We start from the raw sequence: 23,982 nt of genomic DNA, 5'->3' as shown, positions 1-23,982 counted from the left end.
AATTTAATAATCAGCCCTGTAGCATCAGTTTATATGACAGGCCAACCTAATTTTCCGCTTGATAATTTGCGACAACCACTAAACTTAGCTTCTCAACAGCTGCTCAGAGCCCATTGAGCATGCGAGTGTCACAGACACTTTCCAAGATGGTGACCCCCTGTGACAAGTTTGAAGTCCTCGACCATTGCTGCTATTGGCAAGCTGAAACGTTAGGCTGGTGCAATAAGTTCAGTATATAAAACATGGCATTTTAGCCCTATTTATTATTAGGGTTTAGTTCTCCTTTAAGGTTTAGGGCCAGAACTAGAGGTAGGCAGAAGAGGCATGTGGCAAGGGCAAAGTGATAGTGGACCCCAAGTGGGCGGCAGGGCTTGGGGGCACGAGCAGTCAAGGGCAGTGGAGATTGCTGCCTTGAGCGCCAGAGTGACATAGTCAGACATTGATTAAGGTACACAGAAGCAATATGATATACTGGTACTATAAAGTGAATAACACAGTAGAGGTCATTTACAAGGACAAGACATGTAAGAGCACTAAGGCCATGTGCAGAACATGTCAGGGAGGCCAAATGCCAGGGTAGGCACAAAGGCCACAACACTGTTGCAGCCTGCATCTTCTGCATCTCTATAACTTTGTGTATCTGAAGGAATCCCAAGTTAGGGGGGCGGGGGGGGCAATCTACATGCCTCACACTTCCTGACCCTCATGTATACAGCCCTCATGTAACAGAAAGGTGAGTAAACCTGGCTGGAATAAACCATTTCCCCTAAAGATCCCTATTACTCAAATTTGAGGATTCTAGGGTTTTAGGGGGCAGCATGCTGCCCAACCACACCCACATTGGCAACAGAGGATTTGCAGGAGATATGATAGTTTTTAAAAATTCCTTTGCGACAAACCCCATTGCTTCAGTTTCTATGATTTAAATTTGAGCAAATAAAAGGGATGGGATGGGGCGCCGAACAACAGTGGGCTTAGGGGCACCCGCTATGTAAATCCGGCCCTGGATAAGATACTTGACTTTATGGCATATCCTAATACTATGAATTTGTGCCAGCATGGTTTTATCTGTAACCAATCTTGTCAGACTAATTTAATTTCCTTTTATGAGAAGGTGAACCTTGACACTGGGATGGCAGTGGATGTGATCTACTTGGACTTTGCTGGTGGGCATTGAAAAGTACTGTTTCTATTTTTGCAGATGATACTAAATTGTGCAGAACTATAGGTTACATGCAGGATGCTGCCACTTTGCAGAGTGATTGGAAAACTGGGCAGCAAACTATAATAAGAAATAATATAAATGCAAGTTATACACTAAATGACATTGTGTTTGGATGTGTTGAGAAGGATCCAGGTTTTTTTGTAGATAAGTTGTCTAATTCCTGGCAGTGTTTTTCTGTGGCCACTAAAGTAAATAAAGTACTGTTTTGCTTAAAAAAGGGCATTAACTCACCAGATGAAAACATAATTTTGCAGAAGGATATTAATGAGCTTGAGAGACAGGCAGGCCCGGATTTGTGGAAAGGCCACCTAGGCCCGGGCCTAGGGCGGCAGGATTTTAGGGGGGCGGCATTCTGCCCAATCAAACCCACATTGATTAAAAAATACTGGGAATGCGCAGGAGATACAATAATTTTTAAAATTTCCAGTGCGCCAATTCCCATTGCTCCAGTCCAGATAATGAAAATTTGCATGAAGAAAGGGGACAGGGGCGACGAACGACAGTGGGCCTAGGGGTGCCCACTATGTAAATCCGGCTCTGGAGACAGGGGTGCTGCTGCCATGAGACAAGTTGAGAAACTCGCCTCAGGCAGCAGCCCGCAGGTTACCAAGGGCAGCAAAAAGCCGCTGGTAACTTAAAGACGAAATTCCAATTTGTTAAATCAGAATTGTGCAATTGCCCTCTCTGCACTAGTGATGCGGCCCCACTTGATCTAGCGCATGGAATAGTAAGCCCCGGTGCGAGGGGGGGTCGGCGTCCAAAAATCCGAAGAGACTAATTAAACTGGTTAGGGGGATGGACAATTTAAATTATGAAGGTAGACTGTCAAGGTTGGGGTCGTTCTTTCTGGAAACAAGAAGCTTGAGAGGGGACATTATTACTGTTTATAAGTATATTAGAGGACATAATAAACAAATTGCAGGGGACCTTTTTCCCATAAAGAGGATCACCGCACCAGAGACCACCATTTTAGATTAGAGGAAAAGAACTTTAATTTGAAGCAGCATAGGTGGTTCTGACAGTGAGGTGTGTGAATCTATGTATGTATAGGGGCTGGGTTTAAGTTGTAGGGGTTGAACTTGATGTTTAACATGATCTAAAACTTTTTAAAATGATTTTATTTACACTCCCATGATGTTTGAACTGCACTCAAATAATTCTGAAGCAATGAAAGAGCATATTGACAGTGGGGCAGGAATAAGATGTTTGCCCAGAGATGCTGCACCTTGCATTACATTGCAAAAAATGTATATTTTGCCTGGTTGGTGTGTACCTATGGATATGGACAGCTACACTGAATACACAATGGCCATGATACATTTTTTGCACTGGTATCAGTTTCCATGGGTACAGCAAAAAAAAAGAAAAAAAAAAAGAAAAGCAAACACTGTGTGGCAGAATGTATAAAAATAAATCATACATCAAATGAAAGTTGAAAGGCCTCAGCGTACATTATAAATTATGGGCAAAATTACAAGAGTGCCCACTGCCCAGAATTCTATTAGCTGATGAAGTCAAAGCATTCTTATTAAAAAATCTGCCCCCTGGTATATTGTGTAATTGGCCAACTTATCAAAAAACATGAACAGCATTGGAGTAGCGTATGTTTAATTGAAAGGACCTGCACGCTTTAATTCTTGAAAAAAAAATACAGTGACGTTTTTTAAGCCATCTATATTTCAGACAACTCCGTTTTAACCAATCAACTGCAAGGCAAGAATAGTAATTTTTAAACTGAAATTGCACCCTATTTATAAATGTGTTTGCAGTTGGGGGTGGGTGTTCAGTTTTCCCTAGACATATTTTCTCTTAAATAGCTTGCAATGTATGAGTAGGTTGCTTATTGCATATACAATAGATGGTATCTGTACATATGGGCATGGGAGGCCATATTGCCTCAGGCTGATTTGAATTAATACAAGCAATGCACTAGATCCAAAATATATTTATTTGGCTCCACAAATGATTTGACCATATACTGAACCTAATATGAACCTTAATTTGCATATACATATTATATAAAAGAGCAACGTGAAAGGTATTTGAGGAAATTTGCTGCCCATGTGTTGTGCAGATTTCCCGCAGGTGACAAATCTCCAGGTGTGCCATAGCCCTTAGGCAGGTTCAGGGCAATAGATTTTTTAAATTTGATTAGAACATGCCTGAACATGCTATACAATCGACCCAAGTCATGCTCTGCTTTTGCAAAATATGTCCAAAATCTGCCAAATTTATATCCTTCCCCCCACAAGCCCTGCTTAACTGGATCTGAAAGTAGGAATGTACAATAATGTTTAAGAAATGATTTAGGCAGTGTACTCCACGGCCACTTTGGAGGTATTTCTACACCAATTGAAGTTGTAAGTGTGTCATTTCTATTCTAAACTCTGTTAGCATAAACATACCTTTGTAGGTTTGTCTTTTGCGTTCCAAATATTAAAACCACTGTATTCTTGTTTGCTAGTAGGACCAACAAGATGTTTTGTATTACATCAGGAATACACAAAACTGATCTGCATTTAAAGTATGATGGGGATGCCATTCTTTGCCATCCTGTATGATATGCCAGCATTCTCTTGGCTGTTATACAGAACTTGGTAAGCTGCATACCTCCCAACTGTCCTGTTTTCTGTGGGACAGTCCCGTTTTTTTTCGCCATGCTATGTGCGGCAGATCTTATCCATCTTTACATTGTGTAGCAACATGTGTACAAGGATATGTCATTCTCTACTTATTTGCCTTTATAATGATTAAAGTATATTAGATTACTTGCCTCTGCAGAGAAAGGGCCGCCATCAGGGCACAGAGGTAGAAGTCCTGTCAAAGATGCTAATGCAGCAGGGAACCCAGACATGTACATAATCCCTTTATGAACTCACGCCGCAAACAGAGTCGCTTGGTTTATGCAAAAGCTCATTTAGACAAGCCACAGTCATTTTGTAACAAAGTGCTTTGGACTGATGAGACAAAAATCGAGTTATTTGGTCATAACAAAAGGCAATTTTCATGGCGGAAGAAGAGCACCACATTCCAAGAAAAAGGCCATACTCCATTTTATCCAATTTTTTTTTAAATGATTTCTCTGTAATAATAAAACAGTACCTTGTACTTGATCCAAACTAAGATATAATTAATCATTTTTGCAAGCTAAACCAGCCTTTTGGGTTTTTTTTTTTTAAAGACTTTCTAGTATTCTTAAAGGGGTTGTTCAGCTTTGAATTAACTTTTAGTTTGATGTAGAGAGGGATATTCAATTTGCAATTTGTTTTGATTTTTTTATTTGTGGTTTTTAGTTATTTAGCATTTTATGCAACAGCTCTCCAGATTGCTATTTAGGCAATCTGGTTGCTAAGGTCCAAATTCCCCTAGCAACCATGCACTGATTTGAATAAGAAGCAGGAATATAAATAGGAGAAACCTTAATAGAAAGATGGGGAATTAAAAATAGCAATTACAATATGGCTTAAAGAGCATTTGTATTTTAGATGTGGTTGGTGACCCCCACTGGAAAGGGTCAGAAGAAAAAGACAAATAACTCAAAAAGTACAACACAAAAATAATGAAGACCAATTGCTAAGTTGCTAGTAATCGGACATTCTGTAACATACTAAAGGTTACCACCACTTTAAGGTATGAAGATCCAAATTATGGAAAGACCAGGTCCCGAGCATTCTGGATAGCAGTTCTCATACCCAACCAGAAGGCAACCCAGGGGCAAGGCACTCCTTCACTTCATGGCTAGGAGGGTCTGGGGAGTAGAAAAAGCTGTGCAGCTAAAGGAATAGCATGCAAGAGCACTGTGCCAAATAGTAGTATTTCTTATCTTAAGTACTATGTTTTTTCTGTATACTTATAAGAGCAGCTGAATATTTCCAACATGCCCCAATATTATTAGAGCGTGACAAACCAATTCACAAATGACCATTTGCCTCTTTTAGTGCAGAAGAGCCTTCCATCTATGTGTACACCAGCCATTCACTCTACCTGGGTCTGAGAAGGAAGACAGGGAAGGGGTGGTGGTCAGCATTCATGTGTGTGAAAGAAAAGGGTGGCACAAAAATAAAGATAGAATAAATTAGGAAGGGAAGGCAGAAGGCAATAATTATCCTGATAAACAACCCCCTTAGAGGGCACCACAGTAACTCTAAAGAGACAGCGTCCCAAAAAACTCAGAGGCCACCAGCCAAAAGGCACAAGATGTCCTGAAGTCTTTAGGTCTGCCTTCATCCAAGGTTTTCCCCTGACCTCCCCGGCCAAAAGGCCCACCTCTCTGATAAAAATATGGTTCTGTGGTGCTGGGTTGCTATGTGGGCCTAAATGGCCCCTAAATTTGCAATGCTGTTATCAGCTATTATAAGATACTAATTAGACCAAAGGCATTCATATACAAATAAAATGGTTTTGTATTTAGTCCATTTTGTTTTGTTCTTTCCTAAAAGGTGTGGTTCACCTTTAAGCTAACTTTAAGTATGTTATAGAATAACCAATCCTAAGCAACCTTTCAATTGGTCTTCATTATTTATTTTTAATAGCTTTTAAATGATTTGCCTTTTCCTTCTGACTTTTCCCAGCCTTCAAATGGGGGTCACTGACCCATCTAAAAAACAAATGCTCTGTAAAGCTACACATATATTGTTACTTTTTATTACTCATCGTTCTATTCGGGCCCTCTCCTATTCATATTCCAGTGTTTAATTCACATCAATGATCTGACAAAAGGGAAGACCTAATGTTCCTTTCAAAATCAGTAGTATTTTTGTAGCTTCTCTGTTACTGCTATGTTATTAATTTGTTGTATTTCCTTCCCAGACCCCTAAGCACAGTGCTATATGTCTGTCAGGGCCAGGCCAGACCATGCACACCTCCCCTCACGTACGCGCGTGTAAGGAGAAGGACTCTTCAGACCAGACTGGGGTAGGCAGCAGTTAAAGGTACTTGTCAGGCACCCCCCAAGCTTTGCGCCCTAGGCACGTGCCTACTCTGCTAACCTCTATTTCCGGCCCTGATGTCTGGTGTATGTCTGTAGTGGAGAAAAGAGAATCCGTATTTAGAAAGACACAAGTAAACATATCAGACCTGCATTTGCTGTGTGCTCATAGAGAAGATGGCAAGACACTACAGTTCAGCCGCAGTCAGGATTCCTGATTATATTTTTCTCCATTTGGCACCTGTGCTCCTCAAAAGATAAGGTAAACAGATTATTAGAAAAATATCATACACATGATTACTATAATGAAAATGTGTTTGTAAAGCACCAACATATTTTGCAGAGCTTTGCAGGCCCGGATTTGTGGCGAGGCACGCGTGAAAGCGCAGGCGCTAGGAACTGGCAGCCTAGGGAGCCATGCAGGCCTGGACTGGCAATCTGTGGGTTCTGGCAAATGCCAGAGGGGCTGCTGTAAGTTGGCATAGACAGTCACTATTTATTGGGCTGGTGAGGTGTAGCTGAAATGCCAGGGCCTATTTTGAATCTCAGTCCAGACCTGGCGCCATGCACAGAAATCGGCTCTGGTGCTGTGTATATAAAAACAACATATAGAATAACATACATAGCAACCAGTAACTGATCCAAAAGGTGAAAAAAGGCCTGTGCAAAAGAGCTTACAATCTAAAAGGGGTAGGAATTGAGACACAAGGTAAAATAAGCTAGGTGAAAGGTGTAGCATTTGGTATTGCATTTGGTAGTTAAACAGGGTGAGTGTAGGCTAAATAGTGTGTTTTAAGAGAACTTTTGAAAGCAGAGAGGCTGGAAGAAAGTTGGAGAGAATTCCACAGAAGAGGTGCAGCCCTTACAGAGAATTGAATGAGGTTGCACGGTTTCATTAAATATAAAATAATAATTGCCAGCCGCAGACACACATTTTAAGGTTGCTCCACAGCTATGATAAACTGAGTAGCGTCACCATTACATTGCCTGCTCCCACGTGCTTCAGCTGTACCTCAGGTATGCGCGCACTTCCCTCCAGAGACAGCGCAAGGAGAGGGGTGGGGTGCTGCCGGGGGTGCGCACGTACAGGTGGGTGTGGCTCTGCGTGTTATCGGGGCAGCGCACGCAGGGAGCGGGTGCGCGTTCTTGCGGTGAGCTCTCAAAGTTGGACCGGAGTCCCTGGACCGCTCCGGCTTCTAGAGGCGACATGGATGATCTGGGTAAGTGACCTGAACAATGGCGGGGTAGATACGGTGCAGTTTTATTCGTGAACCCACGTGCTGGTTTCTTGGGCGCATGCTGACCGGACATGCTGGATTCCTTCGTACTTGTATCACTTTCGCCCAATGTTGCGCTTTTGTCCGTGTGGGTGTCTGTGTGACCCTGCCGCGGCCCTCCTGTCACTTGTGTGATGGGCAGTTCCAGCCTGCAGCACTAGCCAATACACTAGCCTATTCACTAGCAACACAGCAGAGATTTGTACTTTCTGTGGGACTGCGTGGCACTCTTACCCGGACACTTGTCTTGCTCACGGGTGTCGAGCCTGGTGCACTCGGGCTGCTGTTAAACTTACAGTACAGTCGTGCTTACCCTGGCTTACATGCTGGGATTGAATGCGTGTGCTGGAAATGATTCAGGGGCGCCCAACCACTGACTCTGCGGAGGCAACAGGGCGCAGGGATATCTTGCTATGGCGGAGGTAGTGGCAAAGGGGAAGTACAGGAGTTTTTAAAACTCATTTAAGCTTTCACTTCTAAGTATTTTCGTTTTAACTGGACCTTTATAGTCCAAAATTCTTCAACCTGCCACAGGCACTGTCTGCAAATCTCTACTAAAAATTGCTTAGGTGCAAACCGATCATAAAAACACAGGGTTCCTGGTAGGGATTTAACCAGAACTGGGAAAGGATCTGGGCAATAGTGGGAGGGCATTCAAGTACTGTGACAAAGCCATTATCAATTCAGCTTTGGCACTATGATATTGATAAGATTCTCTTTCACTAGCCAAGCCAAGTGTATGTTTTCTACTCATTACTAACCTTGAGCTGCAGCTGGAGATTTCACGCACAGTTTGCCATGTGGGATACTGGGAGCTGTAGTTAAACAACTGATGGAAGGCCACAGATGGGGGCGGCTGATCAGAGGAGACCAGATTTCTATCACTCTAATTTGCTGTGGCTATTTCCCTTCGTTATGTTCCTCCCAGATTGTTAAGAAAGTTATTCTAGTCATAAGGCTTAGATTTTATCTTGCGTCAATACCTAACTTTGGCATCAGACGATCTTCAGCCCCAAAATAGTGCTACAGTGTTTTTTTTTTTTAAGTAACCAGCAGGTCTGCAACTTCTAGTTTCGTAGGCAACAAAATTCTTTTTAGGTGCTGTTAGGAGTCCTTACTTTAAGTACTTATTCACTCCTGGCTACTGTGTACATAGTTTAGGAACTAAATGTAGCAGTCTGCCTTTAAATGAACTGAAGGAAGCACTTTACCTTTGCTATATGGAAATGCAGAGTAATTAAATACAATCTGTACCATGCCAAAATAGCTGGCCCAGTACATGGCCCAGTACATCTGTCTCAAAAGATTTTGTTTTTGCTTTGTGACTTTGTGTATATATATATATGTATGTATGTATATATGTATATGTGTGTGTATATATATATATATATATATATATATATATATATATATATATATATATTACATGAATATCTTGTAAATTATATCCTTATAAACGGTGAGTTCTGATGTCATTTCTGTCACATGACTCACCGAAACTTGTGTATTATAATAAATAAAGTACCCCCAGTTGCAAATTATGAGGATATTAGAAGTTTCCTCAGAGTTCCATGACCTGTATAAAAACACTCGGCCTTTGGCCTCGTGTTTTTATATGGTCATGAAACTATATAGTGAATAATGTATAGCCTATTGTAAAATATGAGGGTATTATGAATCAAGGAGGAGTTCCATGACCATATGGCTGAAATTACATCATAAATCACCAATCATAACTAATGATGTCACTAAGCACTGTGTATAAGGACATAATTTACAGGATATTCATGGTGCTTGTGTATTGTATCTAATGCTTTCAGTTGGAAGGCACATTCTTTATGATGGCTGTGCCAGACTAAATTGTTTTAGATTGTTTATTGTCATGTTGTGAACTTGTGGTGCTCCAGTTGTAAAATTATTTATAGTATTCTATAAACTGATTCACTGAGTTATATGCCTTCCTTGAATGAGCCTATTTTCCTCTTCTTTCTGTGAGTGTTCCAGAATCCAATCACCTCTAATTAGAATGCACTGCTTTAGTGCAGTAAATTGCATCCCCCATCATAATAAACTGTGACCTAATGCTACTTTCTTATTTAGAGAGCAGTTATTACTTGAAAATCCTACCTAAAGACATAAACAATGGTGGGCTGGAGAAAGGTGTGAAGTCTGAGCCATGCTTGCGAGAAATAAGATGCTTCCTATCACAGAACAGTAACAAGCAATCTGTGATTTGCTAAAGTGCTATTTATTTTAAGGATTAACAGAGCCCCTTGCATCAGTTTAATATATCTGCAGATGCCTCTGCTTCCCCCTTCTGTTATTAATGATTAAAAAGCTTCTCACTGAATGCTCAAATCAGTATTATTAATGATCATTATATTCTTCCATTCATTCCATTCACCTTTAAGTTAACTTCTAAAATGTTCTAAAACGGCCGATTCTAAGCAACTTTTCAGTTGGTCTTCATTATTTATTTTTTAATTTTTTTTTATTTGTCTTCTCACCCTTTTTCAACTTTCAAATGGGGGTCACTGACCCCATCTAAAAACAAATTCTCTGCAAGGCTACACATTTATTGTTTTAGATACTTTTTATTACTCCTCTTTTTATTCAGGTCCTCTCCTATTCATCCTATTCATATTCCAGTCTCTTATTCAAAAGTGCATGGTTTCTATTGTAATTTGAACCCTAGCAATAAGATAGCTGTAATTGCAAACTGAAGAGCTACTGAATAAAAAGCTAAATTACATATAAAGCACATAATAAAACATAAAAAACTTGTACATAGTAGGGCAATAGTTTGATCATTGATCAGATGCCTCATGAAGGGTGACACACATTACCATGTTTTCAGTTGAACAAAGATAAGTTGTGACTAGTTAATTTTAGGTCCATTCCAAGAAGCAATAGCTCTTGTTTTTCCTTGACTTCCAGTGTCCTTGTGAGTATATCCTTCCATTCTGCAACTTTCCATGGGTGGGAGCACACAGTTTTTGCATATATTTCTCTTGTCCTAGTATTAAAAAAAAAATACAGTGATTGCCTTTGAAAAAAACATGACAGTGCGTAACAGTATGTAGGTATTTGGGGGAGGGGAGCACTTGGCTGTAGATAGAGGGGTGTGGGAGGAAGGAACAGTTTCCTAGCATTGCTGAATGCTGCTTCCTTCCATTTCCAGTAGTTTGCTCAGATGGAAGAATTTGTTCTATCTGTTTCCAACTATGACTGTGCTGTGGTTGAGGTTCAGGTTCTTTATATATTATGCCTTTTTTATAATGATCCAACTCTGTTCCATGATGTTTAATGATGCAAAGCTAAGTACCTAGTGAGGCATTTCAAAATATATACAACATAATGACACTGTGTAAAACTATTCTCTGCCATTTACACCAATGTCAAAATGCTTTTTATAGTCCGCTCCCAGCCCTCATCCATTTAAAATAAAGTTGCCAATTAATAAGTTTAGGTTACACATGTCATAAGTTTTAATATTACACCAAAAAAGTTGTATCATAGGCCTTATTCTTAGACTTTCATTTTATTGCAGACATTTGTATGAAGAGGAAGCAGAGACTGCTGATATTTTTTAGGGGCAAAAAGTCTACACTAGCCTTTACAGATTTGCATTTGAGCCTCACAGTTTGAGACATGCTAATGTAATTCAGTGCTTGACTTTCCTTCCTACTGTGGTATTCTACTGTCAGTCTAGTATTAATTTAGCAAGCTAATTTCAACTGGTGGCTCCTAACCATCTAATTTTAAAATAATATGATCTGATTGCAAATGTCCCTGGTGACTAGTATTAGTGACTCAATATTAGACATACTGAAGCAATGTTGGGGGTTTGTTGGCACAATCACACCGCAACAGGAAGTCTGAATAATACACTACATTTTCTTTGCTTTGTTCTGTCTGTTGCATGCTGTAAATAGTCTCTCCATTCCTGTGCAGTTACTCACAGTATGAGTAGATGAGGTTACGTAGTATTGGATTACAGCTCAGCGTGGTGTTTAATGAGTCTGTTGGGCATGAAGACACTGGGGGCTCTGTTTCATTTTTCAAAGCTGCAGACCAGAGCTCTGTACAGCTGTTTAACCGTTGCTTGTGAATTTTCCTGTTTATGGGCAGCAGTATGTCATAGGATGGTAGTGACTGATAAGTCTGAGGGCCCTACAATCCTCCTTTCATGAGATTTTGGCTGTTTATTTGTGAGAGAGCCAAACTATGTCGTACCACTTTCCAGCACTTGTGACTTATCTAGTTGATGTGAATGTAATTTTTGAATGATGATCTGTATCCCTCTTCTGATTGTAAGGTAATTCATTTGAGGTTTATTTTTTTCTGTTATGGAGGTGAAGCATGTGCCAGCATGCAAGAGCGTCCAAATTCCTCTGAACTACGTTTGGCAGGCAACACATCTTTCTTCTGCGATATGAACAGGCCCTGGGGGCAGCATTACTCAAGGAGCTGTGGAATTTAATCTAATGATATCCACCTTCTAATTTGTTTGCAAAAGGAATTTTTTTCTTCAGTTCTGTTACCCTACTTTTGTATTCTTCATAAAAAGTCTGTTTGTTCTGGAAAACGGAGTAATAAAGTTGCTTGCGTGTTGCATTTTGGGCCTGGGTGATTAAAATGTTTTCTATTTTTAGGCTTTTATTTGTTTTGTTTATTTTTGTTAATCACTTGTATGGCAAATATCGCATAATCTGTGCAATCAAATTAGTCTGTCAAAATATTCCGTTTTAATCTAATGTGGGGTTTGGTAACTTTTTTACTTTAGATATTCCATATATTTTGAGAAATTATTTTATTGAAGAGATTATTGAATTTAAAAGTGAATTTATTAACCCGATAGTGTGGTGAGTGGTTGAATTGAATCTTATAAGTGGTGTAATTTATTTAGAAGGTTGGGGTCCAAAATTTTTAATGCAGTGGACAAATTATATATCATATTACATATTCAAGGTCCAGAATGTTTTCCCAGGACATGGATAGTGTCCTGGCTGGGCCCTAGCAAGTACTACATTTTTCATTTTAGTACTTTGCTCTCAATCTTTTTGGGGATATGATCTTCTGTTATGCGTGTGCATACTGTACACTGTCAGAGGGCGACAGTCATTTAGATACTTGTTAGTAATCCAGAGGTGTAAAAAGAGACAGCAGACCCTGTAGTTCTAACGAGACTATTTGTTTTGCAGCAGAACTTTTTCTTCAAGCTTTCAAGAATGTGGGGCTTGGCAACAATTGTAGGATCAGTTTCGATAAAATGCCAAGTTGGCCAGAAACACAAGTGAAACTGAAAAAAGTGACTGTTTTGGTACTTCATAGGTTACCATCTACAAGATGCTTAAAGAATTGTTGGGGGTGAATTTTTACTGTAAAGAAGAAACACAAAGAACAAACTTATACATTACTGGTAGGAAGAACAAGGTCTATATGGGAGCACTTTTCTGTAACATCTTGCACTCCACTTAGTGGTTCATAAAAGATCAGTATGCACTATGTATTTAATGCTGTACAGGTTTCATTATGGAAGAATAGTATTATCTTTATTGGTCAATATTGATGGCAAACATGTTTATTTAATGGGGTGCTAATGGAATGGCTTGAGAAAAAGTGGGATGCACCGAATCCACTACTTTGGATTCGGCCAAAACCCTGAATCCTTCATGAAAGATTTGACCGAATACTGAACCGAATCCTAATTGGCATATGCAAGTTAGGGGTGGGAAGGGGGAAAACATTTTACTTCCTTGTTTTGTGACAAAAAGTCATGCAATTTTCCTCCCCGCCCCCAATTTGCATTGGATTCAGTTAGGCGGGCAGAAGGATTCGGCCGAATCCTGCTAAAAAAGGCAGAATCCCGAACCGAATCCTGGATTCGATGCATCCCTAAAAAGGTTCACAAGACCTGATGTAAGCAGGGGTCAACCCTGCATGTTTAATTCACATGTGATGTTCTGGGGACCTGCACCTTCATCAGGCATGATGTCCGATGGATCGGTGTGTCCCTGTAGCTTCACGTGTGAGTTCAGCACGCATTGGGGTTAATCCACTGGTTAATACCATTTCAAATGTTTCATAGTAATGTAGTAGCTGAAAATAACCAGATTTTAACCCTTTGCCATTTCGTTCCTATCTATGCTGTATTGGACCCAGTAGCTTTCGAAGCATTGTTGGTGCCATAGTGTGTCCCTTATATCCTAATTTAACTCTAACTTAATTTGCAATAATATGAAAACCAGAGAAGTGAAACAATTATCAAATATGTATCACATAATTAAACATTAATATTAGGGATACATTTTATTTGTTTTAGTTGTATTAGAGCTGTTAGCTCTAAATACAGTTTAATTTGCTTTTACCTGGGTATATCACCTGGCATTATCTGTAAGCTGCCTGGCTCTGCTTCCGCCTCAAGGTTTTGAACCTAACCGTGTTTGAAAACCACAGCTGCAAGGCAATGATACATATTTTCATTTGTCTGGTTGACATATGGAACATTTATTAGTCACATGCCTGACATGAGACTATTGAATGTTGTATACTTAACACTGTAACCTGAGGGTGAGCTGCATGACGGCACAGTGTCAATATCTATACTACATGCTTCTAGTACTTGTGCTATGGTGCATACCGATTCTAAAATTAAGTATGTCCTTATTTTTTTTTTTTTTTTACATAGTTATTTACATTATTGGACGTGGAAATCTTGTACAGTAAAAGGGGTGTTCCTAACCCACTTACAGGATCAGGTCATTTGTAGAGGATAGATTTAGCCCCATTTTTATTTCTATGCAGGCATTAAGTGAAATGTTAAATGTGGCTTTTAAAGCCATGTTTTTAAAAAGGTGCACCGAGATGGAAAACTTCTATAAACACTAGTGCAACACACAAATATAAAAGTCAATACTTTTGCTTTGACAGAAAACCAGTTTTTTTTTTTTAGTTATTTAGATGAAGCAGTGTTTTTTAAATATGGGCTTTTTATGCAATATACAGTATATTTGTATAGAGAAATGTAATGTTCATAGTTGTGTACACTTTTGGGCAGTGGTGGAAAAGCAGCAGCAAATTGGCATAGCTATGTTTATCAGTACAAGTTCCAGAAAAGTTGCCATATGTAGCTACAAGGCACAGCAGACGTTTACACTTGGAAATGTTCTTTGATTGATTTTAGGCTGATGGGGATTTGCCAAACAGTATTTTCTGTTCATTTATTTTCAAAGAGTTCCCCAGAAATAACTTTATTCCAATTTTTTTTGCCTGTTGTTTTTTAAAATAGAAGTTTTAAAGAATATGTAAACTTTTTATTTAAAATTCACTGAAAAGACTCTAAACAGTACCCAAAATTACATGCATTCAGCTCAGATTCAGCATTCAGCTCAGATTTAGCATTCAGCTCAGATTCAGCATTCAGCTCAGATTCAAAAACAACAGATATGACCCATGTGGCCTTCCCTCAAGTCTCTGATTGGTTACTGCCTGGTAACCAGGGTAACCAGTCAGTGTAAGCCAAGAGAGATGAAAAGCAGGAAGTAGTTTCTGACTGACTTGTTATACATCAAATCACTCCAGCCTTTATACATTACATTTTTGGCTAACTAACTATATTAGATACATTATTTATTTTGTACAGCCTATCTATTTACCCAGTTTATTTTTACACTGAACAATTCCTTTAAGGCTGATGTCCTTTCTAAGGTAGAAGCTAAAACTTGCAATGAAGTAAATCAGACTTCCTTTTCTAGTGTGAAACTTCTCCTTTGAACAGGAAGTTGGTCAGAGAACGGTCTACTACACATGTTTGATTTCCTTTGGGGCTGGAGGCAGCAGTCATGTGCAAAAGACGATTCTTAAACCAACTTCTTCAAAGGCAAAATAAAGATTTATGCGGAAGGAGCTTCATGCTACATAAGAGCATTACGGATTTATAGTGCAGGTTTTTTTTATTTTATTTGAGAAAGGACATCAGACTCAACGTTGGGCGAGAGATATGTCATTTTTAATGAAGCTGTCTTCAGGTTGTTCACCAGAAATAGACTTTTTATCAATTGATTTCCATGTTTTATCTTTAACCATTTTCCCAAAATTGAAGCTTAAAGTTTAATGTTTCTGGTGTTTCAGTCTGGCAGCTCGGTGATCCAGGTGCAGATTATTTAGAAGGGTTATTACTTTTTTTTAGCTTTTAAAACAGCAGCTGTTAATTAGCCTAGCAACCATGCACTGATTTGAATACGCAACTGGAATATGAATAGGAGAGGCCCTGAATAGAAAGATGAGCAATAAAAAGTAACAATGGCAATACACATGTAGCCTTGCTGAGCATTTGTTTTTAGTTGGGTTCAGTGACCCCCATTTGAAAGCTGGAAAGAGTCAGAAAAAGAAGGCAAAAACTATAATAAAAAAAATAAAAAAAAATGAAGGCCAATTGCAAAGTTGCTTAGATTTAGCCATTCTATAACATACTAAAAGTTTAACTGATACCCTTAAACTGTCACACTACACTGTTCCTAAATATTAGTTGATACATTTCTCAATTCTAACAGCTACACACTCACACACTCACACATTCACACACATTTCAGAAAGACATAAGGGAAAAATGAATCTTCAATAATTGAAAAAAAAACCTTTAATTTATTTTTAGAAATTTTAAAATAAAAAAAAGCATGCTTATTTAAATACTTGTGTTTTCTCGCTCCTTCTCCTTTTTTTGACAATTGGGTGGGATGGGTGCAGTAAGTAATGACTGCACTGGGTTGGATTAGTTTTGGGTCAGGAGAGATCATGATGGGGTCAGGCATGGGCTGACTTCTTGTCGACCTAAAGGATCCCCCTCTTCCTCACAGAGGTGCTCCAGGAGGGAATGCGAATATGAAAATAAAAATTTACAATTACATTTCAGCATTATAAAAGTTGTTAGAAAATAAAAAACAAATGCATTACCCATTTCAAAGTAAATTAATTAATTTTATATCCTGAAAAAATGAATGTATGTACAATTATATTCTGTTGCATATTGCTCTCCTGAATCGTTTTGTGCTGTTAGTGATTTTTTTGATTTTTTTGCAATGTAAAAATATGATTTTCTCTTTCTTATTTGGTACCTTGGGGTTTATCATACATTTATTATTATTAGAAAAAAAACATTTCACAGTTGACCATGTAGCATTTATCTAAAATATCCCATGAACAGTTTTGTATGTTTTTTTAAATTCTGTATGTTCGCTTTAAAAAACTGCCTCACAGTAGTAGATTGTAGAAAACCCTCAACTTCCTTTTTTGTCTTTACTTTGTGTTTCAAGAATATATGATGCAGACAATTGTGGCTAAAAGAGTTGGCTGCATCTTCAGCTAATATAGTCTGCATTGCAAATTTGTATCCATTGGGGCCTTAAAAGGAAGCTGTAATATAATTAGAATATATGTTAGAAACATTTTTTTTATTTAGCACATCTTATGCTTGGCACTGTTTTGTCAACTTCCTTTTTGTTTGGGGGATGGTATGGACACCATGTTTTACTGGTTTCCTCATGATATCTTTGCATCAATAGATAATGTTTTTCCACATGTATTGGTCAATTTTATCATTTGATCTTTTTATTTTGAACCATAATTTACTGAGTCAGCTGTCCATAAGTAGACCAGAAGTGCACACAGTATGAACAGACAGAGCTACAATAGCAATTGTATTTATAAATTACTTTGAAAGTATTCATAGCTTTAAATTAATGTATGTTGAAAAACTGCAAGCATATTTTCTTTCATTATAAGTATATTATCCTTTATTATAAGTATATTTTCTTCCATTATACAAAAATTTGTATTGGAATGGAGTTCTACTTTAAAGATTGTAGGTGCTCTGTTAATATAGAATTCTTGGTTATGAATGTATGTGTTGAACGGAGTCCCTTTAACCTAGTCTCCCTTTAAAGGAGAATGATAATTTGTATTAACATGATTGGTTTCATGAAGTTCTATAGAGTGAAAGTAAATTGTGTAATAGGAGCAAATTTTATCCACAAGTAGATTTTTTTGAAGTTAGTAGGCATCAAATCTCTTTGCACACAAGAATATACTGGAAAAGGAGACACATTTGTGGGCAATTATTGAACATTATAAAGTTGTATTTCATAAATATATTCAATACATTTGCCAAGAGATAGTCAAGTGAAGCTTTCTAATATCTTAACATCATGGTGGTAGTTGGGCTGGGAAACTTGCTACCAGATATGGGCTAAGCAGAAGCAAAAATCACAAATTTATTAATGTAAGAGTGAGTCCAAGACATGTTACTTTGTGTAAGATTCAACACGGTTCTTTTCAAGTTTGTTTAGGTAGCCATGAAAATATGCTTATGCTCATAAGTATAATCGTTATTGTTACTGCAACCACCGTACCTCTACCAAAGATTAAAGGGATACTGTCATGGGAAAAATTTTTTTTTTCCAAAATGCATCTGTTAATAGTTCTGCTCCAGCAGAATTCTCCACTGAAATTCATTTCTCAAAAGAATACAATTTTTTTATATTTAATTTTGAAATCTTATATGGGCTAGACATATTGTCTGTTTTGCAGCTGCGCTGAGTCATGTGACTTGCGCTCTGATAAACTTCCCTGAGATGGCTGCCTACACACCAATATTACAACCAAAAAAAATACACTTGCTGGTTCAGGAATCAAATGTTATATTGTAGAGTGAATTATTTGCAGTGTAAACAGTATAATTTAGAAATAAAAAATACATCATAAAAATCATGACAGAATCCCTTTAATGATTTTTTATATTTGAAACCTAATAAAAGAAGTCACCCTTTGAAAGAAATAGGTATATTTTATAAGGGGACTTGAATTTGCAAGATATTTTGGGAAAGGGAAATGGTGTTTTTTCCCCAAGGCCCACTCTAAGAGGCTTCCCCCTAGATAATTTAGGAATAGCAGCAGGTTATTGACATTTTAAGGCTGATGGCATGCAGGGCTTTTTCTACACTTGAATATTCCTAACATATGCATTCAGCATGTTACAGAAGGTAACCTAAACGATTTGTATTATGTGATTCATTATCAGTGTGAGATGATTGGATGTTTCAGGCAGGAATCTGAGGCTGAAGTGTATTGGTAAATAAAACAACCTCTGCACAATAATCATAAATCCAGAGGAACATGTTAAGTTCCACTTTAAATTAGGAATTATTACCCAAGGGTGCGGTCAAGCCTATGCAATTCCAATTTCACTACCCTTCTAGAACAAAGAATTAGGGGGGTTCAGCTACATTATTAGGTATTTGTTAAAAGAAAACTATACTTCCAGAATGAACACTTAACCAAATTTCAGTGAGTCGTGACAGAAATGACATCAGAACACACAGTTTATAACTGATGACATCAGAACTTACCGTTTATAAGGATATAATTTACAAGATATTCATGGCTTTTTTGTATTATATATACATATATACATATATATCCGTTAATATTGCACTTTTGCAGCTACCCCCCTTCTTGTGGTAGCTGGTATGCTCCCTCTTAGATCACCTGACCAGCTCTATCTGTAACAGGAAAAAGTGTAGGAATAAAAGTCAGACCGTTTCCCATTAATTGGCTCATGTGACGTATGTGAGCCCTTGGTTTGTTTGTGTGCACTCTAAATCAAGTGTCTTACATATGAGAGTTTTTTTATGTAGAGACCTACTTGCTCAGGGTTATAGTGTTCCTTTAAACAGTGCTGTGCAGCCAACGTTTATTTGTAACGGATTGGGACCGATTTTCTTAAATTGGAGTCATACAAAGTGCAAAATTAAAGGGGTTGTTCACCTTCAAGCACTTTTTTTTCAGTTCAGTTGGTTTCAGATAGTTAACCAGAAATTAAGACTTTTTCCAACTACTTTCTATTTGTGACTGTTTTTCTAATATTGAAGTGTAAAGTTTCATTTTTCACCTTCTAAATAAAGCAACTCTGGGAGGGGGGGGATGTTGCCGACTCTTTAATTGTTTAAATTGATACATTTAGTTGATACATTTATTTGTCCCTGCCGAGCAGAATCCCTGAGTTTCATTAATGGCAGCTGTTAGATACAATAGTTGCTAATATTCCACAGATGCTGCTGAGAAATCTATCAACATATCGCAATTTTTTTTATAATACATCAATGTATTCCCCAGAATGGTACTTTTACATTTATTTATTTTTTTAAAAAAACGGTTTACTTGCTCTTTTCCAAAATGTATTTGAAAAGAAAGTCAGAAAATGGAAAAAAATTACAGAAAGTAGATAACCCTTTGTAAGTATCTAAAGGTAACCACAGTATAAGTTTGAACACCAGCCCTGTTTTAAGTTGTACTTTAGTAACAATTTGATACTTAGATTATTTATTGCTCTTATTAAAATTATTTGCTTCCCTTATAGATGCATTGCTGGCTGACCTGGAATCTACCACCTCCCATATATCCAAACGTCCAGTATTTTTGGCGGAAGAGACACCATATTCCTTTCCAAGTGGATGTCACACATATCAAGAAATCACTATACCTGCTGCACCAGCAGCAAAGACTCTCAATGGGACTTTACCAGATTCACTAGACTCCTGGACAAACAACACTCCCATCCAGCAGGAGGTAGATCTAAATGATTATATTCAAAATATTAACTTACATTACAGTGGAAGACTAGGTGGTGTGCTTTACATTTTTTTCCATTGAAAAAGAAGTTCGGTCCACTGTGGCATACAGGTCCCTGTCAGTATTTATTGTTAAAGGGGACCTGTCACCCCAAAAAATTATTCAAAATCCTATTATCACATTAGTCAAGCAAAATGAACTTTAATTACACAAAATAAATTATCTGAATCTTCCTTCAGTCTGGAATTTCAACGTTATAGCAAGCAGGCAGCAGCCATTTTGTGGACACTTATTAAGACAATAAGCCTTGTGTCATCTCAGAATCTTGTTTGTGCACCAGAATGGGGGACCTGATGTCCACCCCATGCCCTGGCTACACAATTAAATGGTAAAGAGAACGGGGTAATATGTGGAGAGCAGTGACATCTAAGAAGTGCTGAATGGAAAGTGAAAGTAATTGTCTGCCCCCAGGACAGCCATCGGGGGGACAAGGGCAGAGTTGTAGGGGGCCCCGAGGGTAAGGGGGGCCTGGCCACGCCGCACTTTCTTGATTAGCCGGGCCCCCCTGCTTTCTGAGAGCTGCTGACTTCGGGAAGGCAGGGCGGGAGCACAAGGGGAGGTATCTTCGCACAAGGGGAGGTATCTTCTGTGCATTACTTCCCCTTATTGGTCATTGAGTTTAAGTCCCGGTTGAGTTGCTCAGGTATTGGATAGCGGAGGTTTAAACTTCTCCTCCAGCTCATCCAATCACCATGCAGCTTTACCAGGACTTGCAATTCTGTGACCAAGAAGGGAAGAAAATGCTGTCACTGGAAGAAGATGCAGCCACCTGGGCTCCCCTCCTCCCTTCTGTAGTTGGCAGCTCACTGACAGCAGGTGGGCCACACTAATGAATTAAGTGCAACATGGCGTAACCCTTTGTGGTCCCTGTTGTGTGGTGGGGCCCTGGGCACAACATTTTTTTTAAACTTCTGGGGGGGGCAAGTTTTTTTTTACATGGATGTTTAAGGGGGGCCCTGGCCACCAATTTTTTTTCCCCATGTGGGGTCCTAGCCACCGATATTTTTCAATGGGGGGCCCTGACCACCAATATTTTTTTTAACATGTGGGAACCATACACACCAATGTGTGGTTTTTTTTTTTTTTTTTTTTTTTTTTATTAGTGTGGGGTGGGGAGAGCGGACCTTTAGGTGGGGCTTGTGGTGGGCACAGCCCAGGGGGCCCAGGAATTCTTTTCATATGGGGCCCTGCGATTTCTGATGGCGCCCTGTCTGCCCCGCATCTGTGCCCAGGGCATAGAGGAGGGGCAGACAATATTTGATTGACAGCTGAGATTTTAAAATGAGCTTACAATAGCTATGAATGCTTTAATAAAAAATAGAAATTGGATTTCATGTTTAATTTGAAAAGGACTTTTATTATACAGATTTTTGTGTCTGGTTGACAGGTCCACTTTAAGTAAGTTAGGCAGCTAATTTTACATCTAGCATTATAAATTCAAGCTATATTGGAATTTGGTTAAATATTGTGTGGTTAACAATGGCAATGCCAGTTTTTACTTCGTCTCCATCATGCTTGATAAAAAAAAACTGTTTAATAATACCAAAAAGCTTTAAAGGAACAGTAACACCAAAAAATGAAAGTGTTTTAAAGTACGGTTACCCTGCATTGGTAAAACTGATCGGTTTTCTATATGCAATGGTGGAAATATGGCTATATGGCATAGGTTAAATAGTGGATAACAGATAACACCATTATGTTCTACAGAGTTTATCTGCTATCTGCTGTGTAACTTTAGTTCTGGTGAACTATCTGAAACCAACTGAACTGAAAAAAGTGCCTGAAGGTGAACAACCCCTTTAAAGGAGAATTCAACCCTTAAAGAAAAAAACCTGTACCCCACGCAGACCTCCCGGGGAAATGCCCCATACTTTATACTTACCCATCGGCGCAGATTCTGGCATCGGAGTTCCACGCAGCCATCTTCCCGGTCTTTGTGTCTTCCGGCGCATCAGCAATTTTCTCTACTTTTGGCGCATGCGCAGTTCCTAAACCGGCAAATTGCTCCAACTGTGCATGCACCAACATGCCAATCTCCCACTCAGCTTGCCTAAGACCCGGAAGATGGCTGCGTGGAACTGCAATGCCATAATCTGAGCCAAGGGGGTAAGTAAAATGTATGGGGCATTTCGGCGGGGGGGGCAGTTAGGCTGGGTGGAGGAGGCTTGGGGGGTCTCCGTGGGGTTGGGGGTTACGGGTTTTTTTTATAAAAGGGTTGAATTCTCCTTTAATATTCTCCTTTCACTATTGTCAATTGTTTTTATTTTTTATTTTCCTTTCAGAACCCTTTGTATTGCTCTTCTGGTGCCAAGGACATTTCAGGCTCACCCAGTTTTGGTGAAGAAGAACATGTGTACAGGTAAATATTACCATTCCACACCTACACATTTTAAGCATTCACTTTTTGGTCACTTGTTTCCCTATTTCCCTTGCTGCAGTTTTCCCAATAAACAGAGATCAGCAGAGCCATCTCCTACAGTCATGAGTTCATCATTTGGCAGCAATTTGTCTGAATTGGACCGTCTTCTCTTGGAACTAAATGCAGTACAGGAAGCCCCAACCAGCAGCTTGTCTTCAGGTAAAAATTCCGCTACCCGGAAACCTGTCATCCAGAAAACTCAGAATTACAGAATGGCTCCCTAGACTACATTATAATGAAATAATCCAAATTTTTAAAACTGATCTCCTTTTTCTCTGTAATAATAAAACAATACCTTGCACTTGATCCAAACTAAGATATAATTAATCCTCATTGGAATCAAAACCAGCCTATTGGGTTTATTTAATGTTTACATGATTTTCGAGTAGACTTAAGGTATAAAGATCCAAATTACAGAAATATCCATTATCGGGAAAACCCTAGGTCCTAAACATTCTGGATAACAGGTCTCATACCTGTAGAAGTTGTTTGGTTTTTCAATTCTGTAAATCCGCTTTTAACTTCTGCTATGGGGGGGGGGGTGAGGGGGTTTGATTTATACCAGGGGGGCCCAAACGTTTTGCAACGAGGGCCAGATTTGGTGAGGTGAAAATGTGTGGGGGTCGACCATTCAGCCCGACATTCTTTGAACCATTAACATTAAATTACATGAATCGAGTAATTGTAGCTGTAATATTTCGGCACATTAGTGAAATAATCTGCCACTTGGTCTATACTGCTGCCTTTGTGCTGAAGGTGTTGGCAATAGACACGTAATGGCATGTAGTGACGCCATACTTCTTTAGTTTACTGTACTGGCACGTCAGTATGTCTATTGACACCTTCAGCCCTAAAGAAGTATGTGAAAACAGCGCTTCTCTACGTGCCAGTATGTGTCTATTACTAACACCTTTAGGATAGGAGGTGGACTTTCCCAAAAGTGGAGCTTTCTTTATCTGGTTTTCAGATATATGATCCCATACCTGCTATAACATGTTTCCAGGGCTTTACCAATATTGTTCATCATTGACTTCAGCCCTAAACTTTACTCATTTTCATTTTGTGTTGAGTGTTGACATTAAACAGCAATACACCTATGCCCCTGAAGAAGCCGCTGATGCGGCTAAACGCGTAGAGCAGCATAGGTGGATGGTTGTGCGATTAGCTCCGACTGGTCCCAACGTAGGTAGGCAGGTTCGCCGCATGGGAATGGAATGGGAGGGGGGCTGTCTAATTTAGCGACATACTTGCCTCACTTGAAGGGCTCACTATATGTTAAGGTACTGCTTATAGTACCATCACACGTCCACCTGTGCAGTTTTTAATTTTATGGACACGGTCGAGCACTGCGCTATTATATGCAGTGGGTCTGTTGGTTGTGGCATAACGTTCACTGGTGTGTTCTATTTTTAAACCGCTTTATTAAAGGTTATATTTTAAATCATGG

General features: G+C 38.9%; 1 protein-coding gene across 6 annotated transcripts in view; it reads left to right on the top strand.

Annotated features, from left to right (window-relative positions):
* Positions 1-23,982, top strand: part of pxn.S (paxillin S homeolog) — a 53,704-nt gene that overhangs the window by 16,338 nt on the left and 13,384 nt on the right. For 2 of the 6 annotated variants that reach the window (XM_041573544.1, XM_041573547.1), the window contains exons 1-4: positions 7,172-7,372; positions 19,845-20,053; positions 22,399-22,475; positions 22,555-22,694. In XM_041573544.1, coding sequence (XP_041429478.1) covers positions 7,360-7,372; positions 19,845-20,053; positions 22,399-22,475; positions 22,555-22,694 — 439 coding nt within the window. In that variant the 5' untranslated portion in view covers positions 7,172-7,359. 6 annotated transcript variants of the gene reach the window in all.

The sequence above is a fragment of the Xenopus laevis genome, chromosome 1S, assembly GCF_017654675.1.
Source record: "Xenopus laevis strain J_2021 chromosome 1S, Xenopus_laevis_v10.1, whole genome shotgun sequence".
NCBI classification, from domain to species: domain Eukaryota; kingdom Metazoa; phylum Chordata; class Amphibia; order Anura; family Pipidae; genus Xenopus; species Xenopus laevis.
The sequence above is the reverse complement of the archived record's forward strand: the minus strand, read 5'-3'. Positions and strand labels throughout refer to the sequence as shown.